Source organism: Artibeus jamaicensis, unplaced genomic scaffold (assembly GCF_021234435.1).
Source record: "Artibeus jamaicensis isolate MK-2021 breed Jamaican fruit bat unplaced genomic scaffold, CSHL_Jam_final contig_354, whole genome shotgun sequence".
Classification (NCBI taxonomy): Eukaryota; Metazoa; Chordata; class Mammalia; order Chiroptera; family Phyllostomidae; genus Artibeus; species Artibeus jamaicensis.
Genome location: NW_026521803.1, coordinates 24327225 through 24349310, shown reverse-complemented (window position 1 = coordinate 24349310; position 22086 = coordinate 24327225). Strand labels below are relative to the sequence as shown.

Sequence of the window (22086 nt, the reverse complement as noted above, 5' to 3'; positions counted from 1 at the left end):
TGAATTTTAATGTGTGCATCTACAGTTTTACTTCAATGAATGATTTTGCCTTTGCCATATTAGATGTGATCCAAACAGAGGCAGACCGATCTCCGTCCGCAGTCTGACCTCCCGTCCACCTAACCAGCCTACAGGTGTATCAGCGGTGAAGGCATTATTTCAGCTTCCCAGGCTTCTGCTAGAACGTGGCTTTCCTCCTTCGCACTGTGTACACACCTGCATTTTCTTCGTCACCTTTTACTTTCTCCACAAGGTAATTTCTCGCTCCTTAGGTGCACACTGTATATACCGCCTCATCATTTTTTTTTACTGCTTATGAGAACAAAAGTTTTTCTTCCAAAACCAACTTTTCTAAAGAGCACACATACAGAAACCATTAACATTTTGTTTTCAGGAATCATAAGAAAACTTCTTGATTCTGAATATTGAAGAAATTTTCTAAAGACCAGATAGAAAATTTCTTCAAAAACAATTCACATGAAGACAAGTCCTTCTCATTACTTAAACATCTAGAGTAATAATCAATAGACTAAAAATCACTTATGGATAAAAAGGAAAAGTCTATGCTTGGCTCTTTTTGGTACACATTAACTGAGAAAAACCAATCAAATTGGGTAATAAAGTTTAGACAAGGAAGAGATTTTCCTGGGAACCCTAAAACAATGTACTGGATGCTTACTAAATACATATAAGTTTTTTGTGGGTTTTTTTTTGCCCTGGCTGGTGTAGCTCAGCAGATTGAGTGCAGGCCTGAGAACCAAAGGATCGCAGTTCGATTCCCAGTCAGGGCACATGCCTGGGTTGCAGGCCAGTTCCTATCAGGAAAGGCACAAGAGGCAACCATACATGGATATTTCTCTCCCTCTCTCCTTCCCTTCCCCGCTGAAGATAAATAAAAATTTTTTTTAAATACATAAAAAATTTTATATCCCTTTCTCTTGTTTCCCAGAAAATAAGAACATTAAGACATTAAGTCTGTGGTGTTAGATTCTGCAGCATATAAATCTGCCAAACTGAGGACCATAAATACAAAGAGCTGAGGAGGCACCGCCACCCGAGTAGTAACTACGTTCCTTCCATTTAAGAACATGTTGAACATCATAAACAACTGCATTATGTCAGGAGGGAAAACCAAACAACTAAATATAGTATATGTCTTAAGGTACCAAGCTTTACATTAAAACACACAAAGGATAACATCAAAATCAATGATCAAACTAAACTGACTACTCTTTTATAAGCCTTCCTGTACTACTAAAATAGCCACTGAAAAGAAAAGTTAGAAGGTTTGGATTACTTTAAAAAGTTTGGATTTTACAGTGGGGAAAAAGGGGGATTTTTGAAATGAATTATTTTCTTATCTCTAAAATTGTGATTCCAAATATTAGCTACATAAGTCAAAAATGGAAACCATTCTTTCCTCCTGAAGGTGGACCAAATAAGCAAAGAAAAGACTGTAAGAATCATTATCCCTTCAGAATTGTTTACTATGTGCTCAGGACCTTAGAAAATTCTATGTTGTATCTAATCCAACTCTCACAACACCACCAGAAGAGAGGTTCTGTTATTATCTGCACATTCAGAAGAAAAGACTGAGTCATAGATTATAACTTACCCAAAGCCACCCAATGGTGGAGGGGCAATTAAAATCCAAAGATTTTGACTTTGACTTTGAGCCTGACATATTAACATATACAGGGCAAGACTGTTCCTAAGAATTAAAAAAGGAAGTGAATCGATTTCACATAAAATTAAAAAATGACAAAGAAGATCAGGATAGGGAATATATTTAAAGTTTTTAAGATCAGATTTAAGAATGACTTTTTTTTTTTTTACTTTGAGCACTCTGACGGTCTCAAAGGGCATCACCAGAACACGCCAAGACGGACAGAAGAACCACGTTCCTCTCACTACACAGGCTGCAAATCCAGACTAGAGGGGCCTCCCTAGGACCTGCAGCTGCAGCTAACCTTCCTGACACTACAGACACTCAGCTCCCTGTTATCATCTGTGAGTGTTTTCCAGTTATTTACATGTTAATTTTGTACTTTAATTCTATTACAAAGTCTTTGTATGATAAACAACGAACAAGTTTTTCAGTTATACTGGTCATTCCCCATCTCAAGTTCTCAAAACTAAAAACAAAAATAAACTTTTCTCCAAAGAGTTGGGGAAAAAACTAGGTCATATTTCATTTGGGTCCTGTCACAGATGATTATTCTAAATAAATTTAAAGTTCCCTCAAAGGACACCAACTCTGAGAAAAGTTCACATTTTTTTCAATCCCATATCACTGCTTAAATTTTAAAATTTCTTGCTCAAATAATGCTATAGTAATACATTAAAAGGCAAAGACGATGCACCCCAAATCTGCTCAATAATTGACCACAAGACAATACACTGACAAAGGAATTTAGAGAGCTTTACGTTTGTGGTGGATACACAGCGCCCTCTGCTGCACAAGCTGCAGAAATGTCAGCCAAACTGAAAGATCCGAAACCAAAAAAGGCAGAGCAGCCTTGGGTATCTGTATTTGAGACTCGTATTTTACGTTTTCTCAAATTACCATTGTACAGATTTTAAAATTCTCTACATGCAGTGAGGCATTTTCTCCACATACTCCTAAGCTTCTCTGTCTGACCCTTTTCTGTCCTTGCATATAGTTACAGGGCAGAACAATGTATTGGGAACAAGTCCCCAAAAGCCCCCAGTGACACGAAACCTGGGACTGCCCCTTCTCTCTACTACACCTTTCATACCAGAGAACTGGACACAGCCGAATGTCCAGTTCTGGGACTGGACATTGGGACTCTGATTACAATGCCAAACCAAAGCAGGGTCATAGCTTTTAAACCTGCCCAGACTGGCAGATGAGAAGAACAGAAGACAAAAGGTGTTACATTTTGAAGAATGGGAGAATCTTACTTTTTATTCAAAAAAAAAAAAAGATTTCACTAACACTGAGAGATTGTACAATGACATAAAACCTAAAGTTCTAAATATTGAATATATTACACAGTCTGTATGGAAGGTATAAGGGACCCAAAATACACAGAAGCTGCTCCATGGTGTTCAAGGCGTGTTTACACAAGCCCTGAACCGTACTTCCCGCAGTGAACCTAAAATGCACTTTGAATATGTAATAGTTGTAAACTACACAAACTCGATTTATAACACATATGTAATTAATATGACTTGAAACAGTTTTGAAATGTATGGACTATTAGTAAAAGATGACTGAAGACACAAATATTTTAAAATAAATCATACAAGTTTTTAAAAGCTGAAGAACACATTATACCTTAACATAACATATAATGCGTATTTGCCTCGACATAGACTTTTCTTATATAACCTAATTTCATTCAAGTTAAACTCGAAAATTAAAAATATTTTTCCTAGTGAGGAAGGCTTAAAATATTAACTGTGTGATACACCTGGATGAAACAATTAAAAAAGAAGAAAGAAATAACTCAAAAAATGCTGTTTTTAAAAAGAGAATGCCTCCTATCAAGCACATTTTAAGGAAAGTTTTATTTTCAATGGCAAATCTGAAGCACCCTCTAGTGGAAAACTGATAACAAAAAATCAGAGCTTCTGTTTCTGAAATTTTATAATTCAATTGCCATTAAACCAACAACTATGACCTAGGACAAAAAGTAGATTAGGTACACTCCTCTTTCCAAATTGTACTTTTAAAATATTCCCAAATACACACACATGCACACAAGAGAGCAGTTCCTAAAGACCAACAGAAAAAAGTTTATTATTTATCAATTTAAAAAAACCCGAGGTCTACGAATATAACATCATACCTGTACACTATATATTAAACAGACGCTGTGGTTATAAAATGATTAAATCATAGAAACTCAGGAAATCACTTCGGTAGCTTGACATGCGTGGTTAGAAGAGTCAACCAAAAGGAGCGCTGAGGGAACGCAACAGGAAAACTTCTTCAAAATGACGATGCTCTCAGAAACACACCGCGACATTTTACAAACAGCCTTTGCTACACTAGCAAATGAGGTGAGAACTTCCAGCACAATCTGATTACATCCCTTCACTCTTGGTTATCAATGTGACTGCCTGACCTTGGAACAGGCATGGTTCCCACATGCAAGTGCCACCCAGATGATTATTTTACCAGATGATTCAGTAATTTAGAACTGAATAGATAAACCCCAGATTATGTGTACTAACAGGGTTACCTGTTAATAATTATACTACATATAATGTATTATGTAAACTCTTTGTGTCACAATTTGGAGAAATATTAACGAAACCGAAAATGTTCTTACCTGAAAGACCATTTTAAAAAGTAATTTCACATGTATTTTCTGAGGAGGGCTGAAAACACTTAAACTACTTAGCCTAGGGAAGAGAAGGCTCCACAAAAGAGCAGAGAACTGAGCACTGATTTGCTGAGCCCGCTAACCGCCTGTTGTTGAAGACTCTGGGCGCATGGGACACACTGGAGGCGCCAGGTCCCTGCTCTTGCGGAGCCTGCATCTTCAGTGGGGACAGACGGTAAGAATCAGCACGCTCCACTAGGGTCAGGATTTGTCTGTTCTATTTACTATGGTAACCCCAGCACCTGCAACAATACCTGGCCCACAATAGGTGCTCCATAAAAGTTTATTGAATTATATAAAAAAGAAACTTTAGCTACTGATGAGTAATATAAAGAAAAAAACCAATAATAATTAGAGTAATGGGCAAGGGTGCACGGCAGGTACATGCTATTTCAGATTGGAAAATTAGAAGAGGCTTCTCTTAAGGAAATGCCTTTAGAACTGAGACTATTTTTCATAACCAAAGTCAGACTTGCTGAGATCTGAAAGAAGAGCTTCCCAGGAAGAGGCAGGAGTGGTCTGACATTTAGACACGCAGGCTGGTCAGTGTGGGCGAGCCACGGCAGAGTCCTGGTAAAGAGTCAGAGTTCCTTCTACTTAAATAGTGTGGACAGAAGATGACGGTTGCCAATGGGGTCAAAGCAGTGGAAATGTAGAGAACGTGTAACGCCTCGTTCTATCTTGGAGGTGAGGAGTAGGCATGACTGCTGATAGGTTAAATATGTGCGATGAGGCCAAGAGGAGTAGTAAAAATGTCTCTTCAGTTTGGTGTTTAAACAACTGGGTGGAGAAGACTACTCACTGAGATGATGGGAAAACGAGGTGAAGAGCAGGTTTCAGCAGGTAGTGGAGGGAGGGAACAACTTTTATAACCAGCCATGTAATCAAGAGGTCAGGTTAGTGGTTGTGTATTTTGGTTTGAGGCTAATAAGTTTTGTGAGAGTTTTTACTAAGAGCTGTACTGTAAAGAGACTGTACAGAGACTGGACTGCTTGAGTGTATCATCAGCTGTCCACCCAAGGACAGCGCGGGCTGGACGAGCATTGGAGGATCACTGCTAAAGCACTTCCAATAACGGACAGAAGTTTCCCTCACATGTCCTTCCAAGGTACCACTTACCGGGGCTTTTAAGACTCTATGATTTACCTTCACTTATGCACATTATTTTGCCACTAAGTACATTCCAAGATAAAAAATGTAAATGTATATACAATGTATGTAAAATGTATTATTTGTCTACTAGTAGACATTCTATGTTACCTGTCTTTGTCAGCAAGAGGTTATCCAAGTGCCTGTCTCCAACTCCAAGGATGTACGTAATCACACAATATCCAGCTGCAACAACAGTTCAAAAAATCAGAAAGACAAAACTGAAAAACACACGCAAACCGGGTTATACAGAACACTGACTAGAAAAACAATTTGTGCTACTTTAATTTCCATTTGCTTCCTACAGTTTTTCATTTTTCACCTAAATTCTCCAATTAAATTGATAAACTTTGACTCTTTAAGAGTTTTTACTTGAAACTCAGAAGAAATTACCATTTGCAACAAGAAAAATACTTTTGTCAAATTATAAGAGCCAGTTGTATCAAAAGTGAAATCAGGTTTCAGGTCTATGGTTCTTGTTTAAAACTGGACCCATGTAAAGATGACTGAGAAAGAACTGTCTCAGGAAATGCACATAGTGAAGTCCATCACCCCACAACCATGCTGACCACAGGGGAAAAAAGAAAATGCAGGCCCCCCCAAAACACACACACACACACACACACACACACACACAAAACATTAGAGAAACAATCCTGAAGTACCAGTGGAGAGAAAAAAATTAACTCATGTAAGTGGTAAAGACATTTATGAAATGTACATCACACTCTTTTAAAGCATGAAGATAAATAAGATGACCAGGGCTAGGGGCAGAGTCACTGGCTCTAGCTTTTTCCTCTCTTCTCTTCTCTTCCAAAGATTCTGCAAACCTGGCATGTGTTGAAAATGCTCAAAGAAAACTTGAAGCATATGTAGATATACACACATATATACACATGTGTATATATACATACATATATATGTATATGCTTGCAATTTTATATATTTTATATGTATCATATATATTTTATGCTTCAAAATATATAACATTAATATATAATACATATTATATATTTCTCACATTAGTGACCTGACAATAAATATGACTTGCAAAAATACACTATGACTATAACAGCATTTACAAAAATGTTTATTTCAGCCAATATGTACAAAAATAATGAGACCACCTGTTAATGGCCAAATTAATCCTGTCCAAATATAATGGGCTTGGATCTGAATCTAAGTTTGACTCTGAAGTCCTAGCTCATGCCATTTTTGCACTGTATGATTCTTCCCCCCCAAAGTGGCTATTTTGATAGGTGAAATACTCAACAAGATATTTAAGCTAAAGTATATTTGTTTAAAATAAATAACAATATTCTAATTATAGATAAAATTATATATTTCAAAATGTATCTACATCTAGAGAATTAATAGAGGATCACATGCCATTATTAAAAAAATGCTTCTAATCATATCACTAATCTGCCAACAATTTTTACTTAATTGTAACAAATTAGTTATTCTCAAATACAGTCTGCAGTGTGACAGGGACTACTAGTTTGCCTACGTAATTTCTATTTCTATCTATGCTTCTTCTTAAGACAAAACCAAACCAGGGTTTACCTAGACTGTGCCTAGGTAAAAGACATTTCCTAGATTCATTTGTGTGTATCCATAATATATCATTCTGATAATTTTACTGAGCAGAGTTTTCAAATTTTAGTCAATATTTACAGATTATGTGTACATATTTCAAATAGAAAAAGTAAACATTCCTTTATTAAATAGATTTGTGATGAAAAAAGTTGACAGTAACTATCTGAAAGTCAAGTAAAAAGAAAATAATTGTTTGGGGGCCTGAAAACTATCTCATTTAATACGGGATTGAGAATAAGGGGTGGTGAATTACAGATGGCCACGCACTTTTTAACACTCTCTGCATTCAAGGCAGGAACTACGTTCCTTCCCCATGAACCCAGGCAGGCTCTGTGACTGCTTTAACCGACAGAATATGAGGTAAGTGACAAAGCACCAACTTGCCTGCCCAGCCTTCAGAAACCAACACTTTCCAGCCCTGTCTCCTAGAATACTTCCTCTTGGAACCCAGCTTGGAGAAGCCCAAGCCTCAGAAAGACCATGCACAGGTGATTCAACTGACATGCCTACCTGAAAAACAACTGTCTTGTTTTTGACTACTTGTCTTGTGAGTGACCGATCTATCACCTAGTCAAGTCCATAGATGATATGTAGTTGTTTCAGATCACAGAAAACACAGACCTGAAGGTCTGAGGAAAAAAGGAAAGAAAAAAGGCAAAAGGAAGAAAGGAAAGCAAGAAGGGAGGGAGTGAGGGAGAGGAGAAAAAAAACACAGAATGAGGGAGCGAGGGAGAGTAAGAGAAGAAAAACACTTTTTCGAACATTTCAATCAGTGTTTTTACGACTACGAGCACAAACTCATTTTTATGGGAAAGAGACTCACATGCAACACATGCTCCTTCACTGAAAATACGAATTAAAATCATAAAGGATTCTAACAGACAAGTATTTTACTTCAGTGTTTGCAAATTTCCTAGAAAATTATTTTATTTATACTTCTCAGCTAAAAATGTATTATCAAGCATAAATTTGAGAATAAATAATGGGGTTCAAAATAATCTGGAACGCTACTTCATAGAAGCATTGTTCATAATTTTAAAATGTCATGTATAACAGTCCTGGCTGGTGTAGCTCAGTGGATTGAGCGCGAGCTGTGAATCAAAGGGTTGCCGGTTCAATTCCCGGTCAGGGCACATGCCTGGGTTGTGGGTCAGGTCCCCAGTGGGGGCGTGCAAGAGGCAACCGCACATTGATGTTTCTCTCCCTCTCTTTCTCCTTCCCTTCCCCCCTCTCTAAAAATAAATAAATAAAATCTTTTAAAAAAATAAAATGTCATGTATAACAAATCGATTTATAAACCATAAAATGATATGGAGGTTTAAATACAGTTGTTACACATCTATTTGCCCTCTACTGGCTCCCCTCAGGTTTGATTGCTCAAGTTTAGGTAGACATATGGACGTAAACATAAATAAACATTTATATAAAACAGCAACAACATATACCATGTAACAGTCAGGGCTCAAATCTAGTGTCAATGCCCTGGTGAAACCTGCCTTAAACAATCCAGTTGTTAAAAAAAGGAAACTTAAGAAAATGAAAAATTAATTCTCTAGAATGTAAAATTCATCCTGTGGCATGCTGCTGCGACTCACTTCCAGGGCTGGACCGTGAGTACTGACCTCAAACACCGTGAGAGGCGCCCTCACAACACAACGCTGGTATCTTAGCTCTTGGTTTATCTAAAACATACATACTGCAAACAAGAACTTCTCTGCAGCCTACTTAATTCCATTTACTCAAACACAGAGAAAATCTAGGGAACAATGAACAGCTTCCAGGAAGAAATAACTTGTAATTTTTTAATTGTTAAGTGACTATATCTATTAAAGACTAAGTAGGGTTTATACCTCTTCATTACTATTAATCAAAAACATGAATGACGTCTTTTATCAGCATTTTATATATGTTAGTCTTCTTATAGAGCATTTTTGTATCTCCCCCAAATCTACCTGTTGGAATCCCAACGCCCAAAGGGCTGGTGTCAGAGGGCGGGGCCGTAGGGAGGTACTGAGGGGCTGGGGGTGGAGCCCTCAGCAGTGGGGTTAGCACTCTTATAAAAGAGACACAGAGACTCCCCACCCCCTCTCACCAAAGGGGACACGAGAAGTCTTCAATCCAAAGAAAACCTTCAGCTGACCATGCCAGTACCCGTGTTCAAAACTGTAGCCTCCAGAACCGTGAGAAATAAATTTCTGTTGTTTATAAGACACCCAGTCCCAGGATTTTGTCACAGCCACCTGAAGACACTGAGACAGTATCTTAACATGCTCTAAATGTGTGTGATCGTGGCAATCGCAGAATAGCCCGCTTTCCCTCATTCGAGTGTATCAATGGGAAATAATCATTTGTAAAACTTACCACAGCTTTTAACGTAAGTGTCCATAACCTCAGCACTGATCCCATAGGGCCCATTGTCACTTGGTGCATATTTTCTAAAAAAGTTCTGAAAAGACAGTATTTACATATTAACAAATTAATACATTAGCCATTTCAAAACCGTAAATAATGACCATAGATGTCTGATCTAAAATTTAGTCAGTAATTATAAAATGTGAATTTTAGGCAGTATATTCCTCAGGAATAAGTCTATTATGATGCTTATAAACTGTTAAGATAAAACAAACAAAAAACAACAATATATACATGCTGCTACTTACTTCTATAACCCAGTGAAAACATTAAAGAAAATAAAATAAATGTACTGGCTCTACCTCAATACTTAACAGATATCACTTTGTTTCATCTTTCTCCTGAGGGTGAACATAAGGTTTTATTTTTTTTAAATGTACACACTCTCCTGAAAATGAACATGAGTTGTTATTTTTTCATTATAGTCAGCCCTTGGTATCTACGAGTTACACATATGTGGATTTGACCAGCAACAGACCAGAAACAGAGTTGGGCACACTGTGGTTACACCTGTACTCAAATGTACAGACTTTTTCCCTTGTCACTGTTCCCTAAACAATACAGTATGATAACTATTTACATTGTATTAGGTATTATAAATAATCTAGCGATGATTTCAAGTATATAGGACAGCATGCACAAGGTCTATGAAAATACTATGCCATTTTACATACGGGACTTGAGCATCCAAGGATTTGGGTGTGCTCGGGGGTCCTGGGACCAATTCCTCAAGGATGCCATAGGACAACTGTACCTTTTAAGCATAGCTACCAAAACAGTTACCATTAACAAGCTCAATGAGATTACAACCAAACTTTTAAATAATTACAATGCAAGTGCTAAGAATTCTCAGAATTTAACTGCAATGGATAGATAGATAAATATAAGCTAGATGTTGCTAGAACAAAAGAATCATAGGGGCACAATAAATGCATTAGTGTCAGAAGAGTCTGAAAACAATGGGGGAAAATAGTGCATTTAATTTCGTTTTTCAGACTACCAACCGGACCTATCCACTTACAGAAAAACAGAGTTTATAAAACTCACATATCCTTTAAAAAATAAGTTTATCTTATATTTTCAGCTTTTATGACTACCCTGTACATTTGACATAGGATCTTTATCTAAAATATGCAAAGAACTACTATAAATCAATAAAGACAAACCACCCAACAAGAAATGGGCAAAGGATGTGAGCAATCACTTCACAGAATACACAAATCACCTATACACTTATTTAAAAATGTTCAATCTTGTGGGTAATCAGGGAGTGCAAACTAAAACCACAATAAAAACAAAAACTCAGAAGTTTGACAATAAGAAGATTAGGAAAAGACATGTAGCAAAAAGAAACATATGAGACACAACTATTTTGGAAAACAATTTTTAGCTATCAAAGTTGAAGATAAAAACCACCTGTGGCCCAGCTTAACTATACACATGGATCAAGCCTGAACCAAGAATCAACAGGCAAACCATCATTACTTCGTAAATGCATAACTGTACACAGCAATGCAGCAGTTGGTAACTTTATTGAACAATTCTTTCAGTTAGAACCTATGTTAAAGCTCTGCATACATTTCATGTAATCTTTGGAATAATCCTAGAGATAGGTACTACTAATTTTTAGCCAAAATTTACAGATACAAAACCTGAGGCTTGAAGGGTATATTGGAGTGTTCCCAGACCTGATAGGTTTGATTTGTTAGATGGAGTCACAGACTCAACACATAATTGTAGTACAATTAAGGTTTATTAGAGCAAAAGGTACCCTCTGTCTAGCAACTATCAAAATTTTGAAAGGAAAGCAGGCTGTTTGCTATAAATTATATTTATACAGAGTAGGCACAGCGGACCTGTTTTCAGCTTGGAACAGAGGAACACACTGAAAGCCAGCAAAAGACTAACCTTGAAATCAATCAGGCCTTTTAAAGGGCCTGCTATGTTAACTCTTCCTGCAAAGGGTTAAGCAGTCACTATATTAATAGCTGGACTGCTGCATAGCCAAACTTCAAGCCCAGGCAGTTTGATGTTCTCATTGAGCTTTTTAACCACTGCATGCAACTGCACCTTTAACAGAAGAACAGAATAGCCATTTGCTCTGTCAAGAAATCAGAGTAATGCTTTTCTGCAGACCTAAATTCTGTGTTGAATTACTAGGATACTCCAAACTGAAAAATACAAAAACACTGTAGCAAATGTCCTCTGTCAAGCCCTGTTGTATCACCTTTCATCTCGGGCAAATCAGTTATTCTGTGAGAATTACAAACATTTTAATTGCATAGGACAAAGGAAACATTACAAATAAAAGATAACAAACATAAACCATTAAGGTAAACAAAATGTAAAAAGAAGTCCAAAGATAAACATGGTTGAGTCCTAGAATCTACTTGCCTTTTCTTGTACCAAATGAGAGCAAGAAGGCTGGAAGGGGAAGAGAGGGACCTTAAAAAATAATTGCGCGAAACACACAGGAACAAGAATATCACCATTGCACTATTCTGAACAAAAACTGGGAAAAATCAAAGTGTTCATTAATGGGTAAATTATAGTATTTCCATACTTTGAAATACAGCCAGAAACTTAAAGACATTTTTCATCTGTTCACCAATTAATTACTGATTTACCATGTGCTGGGCAATGTTTAAGGATTTGAGCATCTGTATGTCCTAATGTGTAAGAATTTCCAACTGTTTACTTGTGAGGAAATGAAATAGCACTTGAAAAAAGGGGGTGATAAAAGGAGACTTTCACTTTTAAGTTATTTTTATAAAGACTGAACCTTTTGTAACAAGAATATATTCATGAACTGCATAAATCTTTAAACAGCTACTATACCTGAATGCTTCCTTCTGTATCAAGAACTTCAGCAACAGGAACTGACTGGATAAACTGCATGAAGCCTACAGGGAAACACATTCATTGCCTTAAGCAGAGTTATTGGTTAAGCAATAAAAATAAAGGTTCTGCTAAGAATAACCTTCATCTGAAAATGTATACACTACATTCCTAAATAACTTAAAAAGGGTCTGAGAAACACTATTTCGGTTTATACATTTATAGTGGAGTTTTGTCTCGAAGGAATTACAGGAAAACTTTTTTAAAAAAATTAGGCTGATTCAATCTGTATGTTTCTCTTAGGCCAATTTCTACCACTGCACATAAGGAATACAGAGATTTAACAAGGCCAAGCTTCTTAACTCTGGCACAAAAATGTCTTCTTTCTGTGTCATGTAGTATTTTTTTTAACCTATCAATGAAAAGTGTTCCATTCCACATTTGAAATCACTTTAAGAAATCTGAGATTATGTAATAGCCATAATCTGCCCCTAAACTTGTATTATGCTCATTAGCTTTTTTTTAATACTACATCTCTGCCTTTTACTGGAAATAACAGAAGAAAGTATAAATGCTTTAAACTACAAAAAAGAAGGGGGAGGATACAGTATACAGGGGACCAAGAAGGACAAAAATCTGGGAATAATGGGAGTATAACAACAAATATGTGAAATAAATCAAAGGTGAATGAAGGAAATGATGTCACAAGATCATAAATGATTCTGATCTGGTTTTGGTGAACCTTACATCATAGCTATTTGTGCACAAATCAAAAGACTGGATACTGCACTTTAGAATATGAAATATTTCATTCATTACTCTATCATAAACATGAAATAGGCTTCATTATTAATTCACTTAAGATTTTTATTATTTTTCTACTATGTAGCAAGAACTTTCCCAGGTAAAACCTAGAGTCTTGACCCTGCCTTCACAAATCATACAAGCTTGTGAGTTTTATCGGGATAAATACTACACGTGAAAGGGCACTATGGAAGGGAACAGTGTAGGGATCAGAGGGCATCTGACACTCTGAGCCACGTTTGGAAGGACAGCGATAGTTAACAGGTGAAGCTGTGGAGAAAAGAATGTTAAAGATCATGAACACAGCATACATGAAGGCCTCATGGTTGAAAAGACTGCAGTGCATTGGAGAAACCGGAAGGTGGTCAGAGTAGCAAAGGGCTAGGAATCGAGAGGGAGGGTAGCAAGAGAGGCTCCCGACGCAGGTGCAGGAGGCTTGTCACACTGTACCTTAGTTCACGCCAGAACTAAGCTGAAGCTTTTAGTCTTTGTCCCAAGAGCAAATGAAAGACTGTAAATGAATTTAAGCAGGATAGTCAGAGCATACTTACACTTTTAATAAGATCATTCTAAGAGAAAAATGTGAAGAGGAATTAAACTATCGAAAAGATTTGGGAGTGACCAGGGGAAGGGCAGGAAACCTGAGAGATATTTTGGTTTCTTCAGGCTATTTACTGATAAGAAGCTCTAAGAGTAACAAGACTACAGAATTCACGACAAGCATCAGGCTAGCATTCCTGTGGACTCTGCCTCTAAACTTCCAGAGGTTATTCAATCTCAAAAGAATGTGGATGCTATAGATTCTACACTAAGAAGTTAGTTAATTAGTGGCTATTATAAGCAGAGCACAGTACAAAGCCACTCTGGTCATAGTAACTCTGAAATGATTGACTTGGGACACAGGTTACCATGTAAGAAACTGTTAATTATAAATAATTCTAAATGCAAAGAAATACTCTATAAACGTGTTAATTTTTCTTCCAAATATGACGTTTAATGATTTCAAAGGGAGGGAGAGATGAAGAAAGGCAGGCAGGCCAGCCCAGCTGGCGTTTGGTGCTACAAATGAGTTCGATGTTTAACATTTTAACATCTTCAACTGAAAATGAAAAATATATTCACCGGACATCAAAATAAACAATCACTGTGTACATCAACTTACCATGTTTTGTACTTGTGGCTAAAACTTTATAGGGTGTTAACTTCAAATCCAGATTTTCTTTCCGTAGAAGCTTTGGATTAAAAAGACAAAATATATTAACTAAACAAAAAGACTATTATGAAACAATCTGACAGGCATTTATTACAGTATTTTAAGAGATTAAGTGGACCTAATTAAGGTTTAATTAAATTATTTAGTTAATTTAATTTTCATCATCAAAATAAATTTATTAAGCACCTACTGGATGGTATGCCAAATTGTTATCTTACTCTAAATCAGCGTCAGTAGTTCTCAATGAACAGCAGAGTTCCTCCTACTAATTTACGCAGTTTTTCCCCTACATATAAAGTATTTTATAAGTAGTTTAGACTCAGAGAAAAAGAAGTAAGAGCAAATATATTCCTTTAAAATCCAGGGGTAGAGATGGATTTAAAAAAGAAAATCCAGTTAACTAAGAGGAAAGAAATTACTAAATACAACATTGAATAAACTTAATTTGGAAAATGCTTTTATGAAAAGAAACACACACCATTTCATTTTATACTCATCACAAAAGCCACTCTGCAGTGTATAAAAACCGCCAAATTTGATCAAGGTCAAGTGGAGACTGCTCAACTTTCTGTACTATACCTGAAGGTAACAAAAACGTCCTGTGTCCAAATACTGTGTATGTGCTAAACCAGTTTTCTAAAATTAAATACTGTTCCACACCAACATAAGGTTATGTTCACCTTGTCCATGAGTGAAATGATTTGAAGAATAAGTTGATCTTGGCGTAAGTCGTCCCCATGCTTAAATATAACTGGGTATTTCCCTCCATCTTCTGTCTTAAAGAATAACTGCGCGGGCATAAGGGCGCTCTAGAAATAAATAATATTGTTTTCAAATCTGGATATAAATCAATGGATGAAATTCACTATACACAGAATACAATGTTGGCATATAGGACAAACGAGCAGGTAAAGGGGATCTGAGAAACAAGACGGGTTGGCACGGGGACGCACTAGGGCGCCCTGGAGAAAACAGCCTAGCTAGCAGTCAGAGTCCAGGGCCTGAGGGGCACGAGCTCGGAGTGGGTCCTGGTCAGGATCCAGGCTCTACCAGAGCTGGATGACCTTGCACACATCCTCTGACCTGGCTCCTCTCCAGAGTTGCTAAGGCAATTTAAAACCGCAGAGGTTTGCCAGTCTGGCACCGTGCTTGACAAAGAGCAGACATCCTGTAAGCATTCTCCAGGATGACTGGTATTACTAGACACACTGGAGTAAATGAGGTAAAACAGTACAGCATGAAAATGCACGTGATAAAGAGTCAAGAACCCTGGCTTCTAATGGCAGGTATATGACCAGCTTTGCAGCTTTGAGACTTCAATTACTCTATTACAAAATGAAGGGTAATCTCAAATACCTTTATCTCTTATTCTGGCATAACTACTTGTTTTCTCCAGAATCCTTCCCTTAATTAAATGAAATCTGGCTTAGTTTAGGGGCATGTTTAAAAATCAGCATATAATTAAATTCTCTTTAGAAACAAAACCTCATCTAGGATAGCACTCTGAAACTACCACTTAGGAGGTAAAAGTTCAAAACACTGTTTTGAGAAATATGCTCTATTGGTTTTGATTACTGTGGAGAAATTATGTAAGATAGAAACTTGGAGAAATTTATAATAATCAAAATAAGAGAAATGAGTCTGATGAATAAGAAAAACGATTGATAATGACCTTAATTTAGATAGGCCATGAGAAAGAACAGCACAAAGTGTCACTCAGAGGAATGAAACGTGTGACGAAGCATTTACAATAAAATGTCAATAACAGAATCAAAGTGGTAGGTATACAGTTATTTACAGTACCATACATTATTTCAATCTGACTGTAAGTTTAAAAACTTTCTTACATAATCCTAGGGGAAAAGGCATAAAAATGCTTCAAAATATATATGTTTTGAACATATAACCTCTAGTGAATTGCAACTCTGAATTTCAAATTATCTTAAATCTGGAGTATCCTTTTATCAGCCCAGGCAAAATGTATTTTATAAAGTACCTTGGGCCCTAGTTTACAAAAGGTCAAGAATTAACTGGAAGTGATCTTCCTGAGGATAAATAGTAGGCAAGAGGAGCTCTGTAGTAATCTCCCTTTTCAGATTCAGATGATTCTGAAACTGAGATCTCGCTTGAAATCTAAGCAAGCAGGTGACAGCCCCAGGATAACCGATACTATTTCCAGTTCCTTAGGGGGTTCACTCCACGTGAAGATCGTGCTTTGGCTCTTAAGCTCAGGTCTACAAAATACTCTTTCAAAATGCCAAACACTAGGTCCATAACCTTCTCAGCTCTAAGGAGCACATAAAAGGACAGTAAGAATCCACGGACGGCCCTGAACTGTGTGTGGAGAGGGCAGGGGACACAAGCCTCTGGGTAAGTCCCTAATGTGTACAAGGTCTTCATGACACAAAATGACTAAGCATAATTACTAAGCGAGAACCATTAATCCTAAACTTTAACCCAGGATTTTCAAGAATGTTGAAACATTTTGCCTTTAAATGCAGCCTTAAAGAAATCTGAACTATTTCATTTAAAAAAAATTTTTTTAATTTATCAATTGATTTTAAAGAGAGACAGGGAGGGAGAGGATATGAGAGACAGAGGGAGTGAGAGATGAGATAGAGAAACATAAGTTTGTTGTTGCACTTATTTATGATTTCACTGATACATTCTCGTGTGTGCCCTGACGGGGGAATAAACCCGAAACCTTGGCGTATTGGGACAACACTCGAACCTGTTGAGCAACCCAGCCAGGGCTGAATTATTTCTCACTGTCATGACACCCCTTTTTATAAATCTAAGTCGTTGTTCTGTGAGCCCTTTCCTACCTAATGCAAAGTAACATCTCAGTGCGACTTATGCCTTTCCACCCCTAGAATAACAAAACCTAGAACACCATGTCTCCCGGAGACCTTTCGTTACGATGCCGGGCAGACAGCTGCGCTTCACAGTAACAATGCTCCATTCTCTGGCCCGACTGCAGAAGAACGCCGCCATCCGCCGGCTGTTTTTAACCGCCCAAGCGGTAGCTGGCCGCAAGAAACGCCCAGCATGCTCGTAAGGACTAAAGACAGTTACTGTACTACTTTTAAAGTATTTAAGAAAGTTTTAAGTAACAGGAACGGAGAGGCTGAAAAATGTTTACAAAGGTTAACTGGGACTCATATCTACGATGTGAACTTTTGAACTAAATGGGTAATGTCATTTTTTCAACTTAACTTTAAAAAAAAGCTCACATGGAAAAAAGCAGGTGTGGCTCTGATGAACAGTTCAAAAAATTTCAGATTAAAACAACCCAGATACATCAAAATGTTTTACACATTTCACACTTTAATGCCTACTGGTAATACAAGAACTTAAATCAAAATAAAGGGAACCTTTTTTTTCCTAGCATTTACTAAATCAAATAAAATTACAGGTACTACCTGCGATGGAATAATTTTCAAAGTAGTGTGCCTGTTCTAGTTTTGAAGAACAAGGTCTCAATCACAGACATTGAAGATCCACCACAATTACCTTGAACAGGGTGGCTGTTTCTGGGATTATTCCTCTAATTTTCACCTGGGGTTCTAACGGCAACGGGATAACTTCCATGTCTGACAAGTTCATCTTTTCGCTGTCTCCAAGCAATGCCTGTAGTCTCTCATTCTAGGGGGACAAGTCAGAAAGGATTCATTAGGTTAAAATAAAAAGTAGTTTATAAGACACAGTAAAGACATAAAGACTGATTCCGTTAACTTTAAAATACCTGCAAAGCACCACAAAAACTCGTGCAAAGTGACGTAAAGCAGACAGCGTGTACGTGAGACACAAGCACTTACAACCCAGCGCACGCAGCAGCGCGCTCCAAAAGGAGGGAGGAACCCTGTGACTCTGAAGGGCTGGACTCTCACAGGGTTAGGAAATACGTTTCTCTTGCTGCAGCCAAGAATCAGGAATATACTCAAGCCAGACTTAAAAGATTTGATTTCTGTTTTCAAAGGATTTGCGAAACCACAAAGAGAAACTAATTTCACCTGAAGCTTAATTTCTGCATGACCAAATATTAAGCAAAAAACTTGGACCCCACCTTTTACTGTTCACTGACTCTGATCAAACTTTTCCTAAGGTATCGTTATTTATTTTCTTCAGCTCAAACACATTGCATCGAGTCAAGATTTCAAGTCACAGTGAACTAACTTCGTCATTTAGCAACATCTATCATATTTGCTACTCAATTTCAAAAGAACAATCTACTTCCTTTGAATGCTGTGAAAGTCTAGCATTTTTTGAACAGGTGAGCTTGTTCTTAAGGGAGGAAAGCTTCACCTATCAGTCCCAGCAGCACTGAACACTCCAACCGGAAATACTACTGAAAGGACGTACAGCTCAAAGGAGAGAACTCTGGAGGCAGTGAGATGAAGTTCAGAAAAATGTTTCAAGGACCACCAAGATGCAAAATTAAATTCTTCCCCTTTAGTAATACCCCAGTTCTCCTGTTGAATCATGGAAAGTTAAAGTCAATTGAAGACTGGTACAAATTTCTATGGATCCCCTACCAAAATCAATTAGTGAATCTTCCTGACCAAATGCACCCACAGATATATACCAGCATTAAAGTAACATCGACCAACCTGAATTCCCCATGATCCTGTCATAACCAATTTCGAGTTGGGGTGCTAATAAACAATAAAATAACCAGAAATCAGATAATATGAGAAGGGCGAGAAATGCAGCTGGGCCACCTCGACTGCTACAAGCCGAGGGTCCAAGCCACCACCACGTCTCACCTCTGCTCCTCCTGACTGTTCCTGTTCTTCACCCTCTGCCTCATACGGTTTCTTATCCAACAGACCAGAGTGCTGCTGCCACCAGAGTCAAATCACATCGCTCTTCTGTCCAAACCTTCAACAGCTCCCATTCTCACTGAATGTTCAAGTAGAGTCCTTACACTGGCCTCCGCGGCTCCACTCCATCCGCCTCCAGGTACTTCTGTCCTTGTCCTCATCACCCACTACTCTTCCCCACACCCTTTTTGCTCTAAAAACACTGGGCTTCTTCCTGTGTCTCAAACACGTTACACTACTACCCAGAGCTGTTGTTCCCAGGCAGGGACACCAGAGCCCTTGTCCCTGCTGTTCCTCAGGCTGGAAGAGTCTTCTCTAGGTATTTACATGGCTTGTTCCCTCACCCGCTCCAGGTCTTTGTTCAAATGTCGACTTTTCAGTGCAGCTTTCCCTGACTGTTCTACTGAGAAGAACCCAGCCCGTCCGATCCCCGTTCCCTGCTTTCTTTTTCTGCACAGCACACGACGTTCTATGCTGCACACTATACCTTACTTATTGATTTTACTTTTTCCTCCAACAGGAATGGAAGCTCCATCAGGGTAGGGACTTTTATAATTACTGCCGTAACCCCAGAACCCAGAAAAGTGGTTGGCATTGAGTAGGCATGCGGTACATTTTTAAAGAACAAATAAATGCCTATCATTATCTAAAGCATGACCAGGTAAAAAGAAATGCCTTAACAAGCAAAATAAAAGCTTCACCTTTTAATAACCGTCAGTGGAACATTCATTTTTATTAGAACTCAAAACATCTACTCAGAGGGCTCTTCTAACAAGAGTGTCTCCTAAACTGGAGGTCTGATGGAAAGAGGACAGCAACAACAGTATCATTTGTTTTACCCATCTGACACATAAAAACATGTTTCTCTTTATCCTGTTTTCTCCCGCTCAACCTTGTCAACATTATTCCACGTACAAATCTCACCTAGCAGCTCTCCTCAGGCCTGATCCCTGCCTTAGAGCTTCCGACTCAGCGTTTTTGTTTTCCCTCCTCCACTCCCTCCTCACAGCCTGGAGAGCAATAGTAACATGCGAGAAAGACCTGTCTCTCCCGGGATTGGGTAAAGAGAAGGGGTCAAGGGAGTCCTTCATATAATTTAGGCTATTGGTTAGGGGAAAAAACATATGTGAAGAAGACATACTCATCTGTTCTCATCAAGCAGAAACCTCACTGTTGAGAGAAAGATCAATGTACCAGCCATGGAAACAGATTCAAAGCCAATGCAGTTACAGCTAGTCACTTTGAACCTTCATTTTTACTGAAGGATTTCAATCAAAACGACCCCTAGAGGTCCTTTCCATGTCAAATGGCTTCTACTCTAGGATGCCAAGACTCTACAATAAGAGCCAATTAACACACTGTAGATAAAAAATATGGACCCAGAGGTCTGGGTACCAATCCCAGTGCCAACACTTGCTAAGGACACTGGACAAGTTAACGTAACCTCTCTATTCCTACTATTCCTTTCAATTGGGATACCCTTACCTAATTAACAGGGTTGCTATGAGGATTAAATCAATATACACAAATGCATAATAAAGCAGTATCTCATACATAATCAATACTTTTAAGTATTGATTTAGTTCCTATTTCTAAAATTACGTAAGATTTTTAAATAAAATTTTAAAATTTAATTATTGTTCAAATACAGTCTTCTGTCATTTACTCCCATACCAGCCCACTCCCCCATGCTCCCCACCTCCACTCCCATTTCCACCCCTTTTAGTTGTTGTCCATGTGTCCTTTATACTAGTTCCTGTAAATCCTTCCCTTTTTTCCCCAAAATTCCCTCCCCTCTCCCCTCTGGTTGCTGTCCCCCTGTTCTCTATTTCAGTGTCTTTGTTTTTATTTTGCTTGCTTGTTTGTTTTATTGTTTAGCTTCCTGTTAAAGGTGAGATCATATGGTATTTGTCTTTCAACACCTGGCCTATTTCACTCAGCAGAATGCTTTCCAGTTCCATCCATGTTGTTGCAAAGGGTAGTAGCTCCTTCTTTCTCTCTGCTGCATAGAATTCCATTGTGTATATGTACCACAATTTTTTGATCCATTCATTTACTGATGGGCACCTAGGTTGCTTCCAACTCTTGGCTATTGTAAATTGTGCTGCTACAAACATTGTGGTGCATAGGTTCTTTTGGATTGGTGTTTCAGGGTTCTTAGGATATAATCCTAGCAGTGAAATTGCTGGGTCAAAAGGCAGGTTGATTTTTAGTTTTCTTAGAAAAATTCCATACTGTTTTCCATAGTGGTTGTACCAGTCTGCAATCGCACCAACAGTGAACTAGGGTCCCCTTTTCCCCACAACCTCTCCAACATTTGTTGTTTGTTGCTTTGTTTATGATAGCCATCTGACCAGTGTAAAGTGGTATCTCATTGTGGTTTTAATTTGCATCTCTATGACAGCTACTGATATTGAGCATCTCTTCATGTGTCTCTGGATATTCTGTATGTTCTCCTTGGAGAAGTGTCTATTCAAGTCCTTTTCCCATTTTTTAATTGGGTTAGATGTCTTCTTAGAGTGGAGTCATGCAAGTTCTTTGTATATTTTGGAGATTAAACCTTTGTCTGAGGTATCATTGGCAAATATGTTTTCCCATACACTTGGCTCTCTTTTTTTATTTTAATACTGTTTTCTTTAGCCGCGAAGAAGCTTTTTATTTTGATGAGATCCCATTTGTTTATTCTTTCCTTTATATTTCTTGCTCTAGGGGACATATCAGTAAAAATGTTGCTGCATGAAATATCTAAGATTTTCCTGCCAATGTTCTCCTCTAGGACTTTAATGGTGTCAAGGCTTATATTTAAGTCCTTTATCAACCTTGAATTTATCTTGGTGTATAAATGACGTAAGATTTTGATAAGAGATGTCGATGCAAAAGGAAAGGACCAAAA

At 37.8% G+C, this 22086-nt stretch overlaps 1 protein-coding gene across 1 annotated transcript in view; it reads right to left on the bottom strand.

The window, feature by feature from the left end:
• PIK3C3 (phosphatidylinositol 3-kinase catalytic subunit type 3) overlaps positions 1-22086 on the bottom strand; it is a 114662-nt gene that overhangs the window by 26350 nt on the left and 66226 nt on the right. Inside the window, exons 16-21 of the mRNA XM_037133536.2 lie at positions 17884-18015; positions 15051-15179; positions 14320-14389; positions 12354-12418; positions 9465-9549; positions 5616-5690 (exon numbers count right to left, since the gene is read on the bottom strand). Of these exons, the coding sequence (XP_036989431.1) occupies positions 5616-5690; positions 9465-9549; positions 12354-12418; positions 14320-14389; positions 15051-15179; positions 17884-18015 (556 nt within the window). The remainder of the gene's footprint in view (positions 1-5615; positions 5691-9464; positions 9550-12353; positions 12419-14319; positions 14390-15050; positions 15180-17883; positions 18016-22086) is intronic.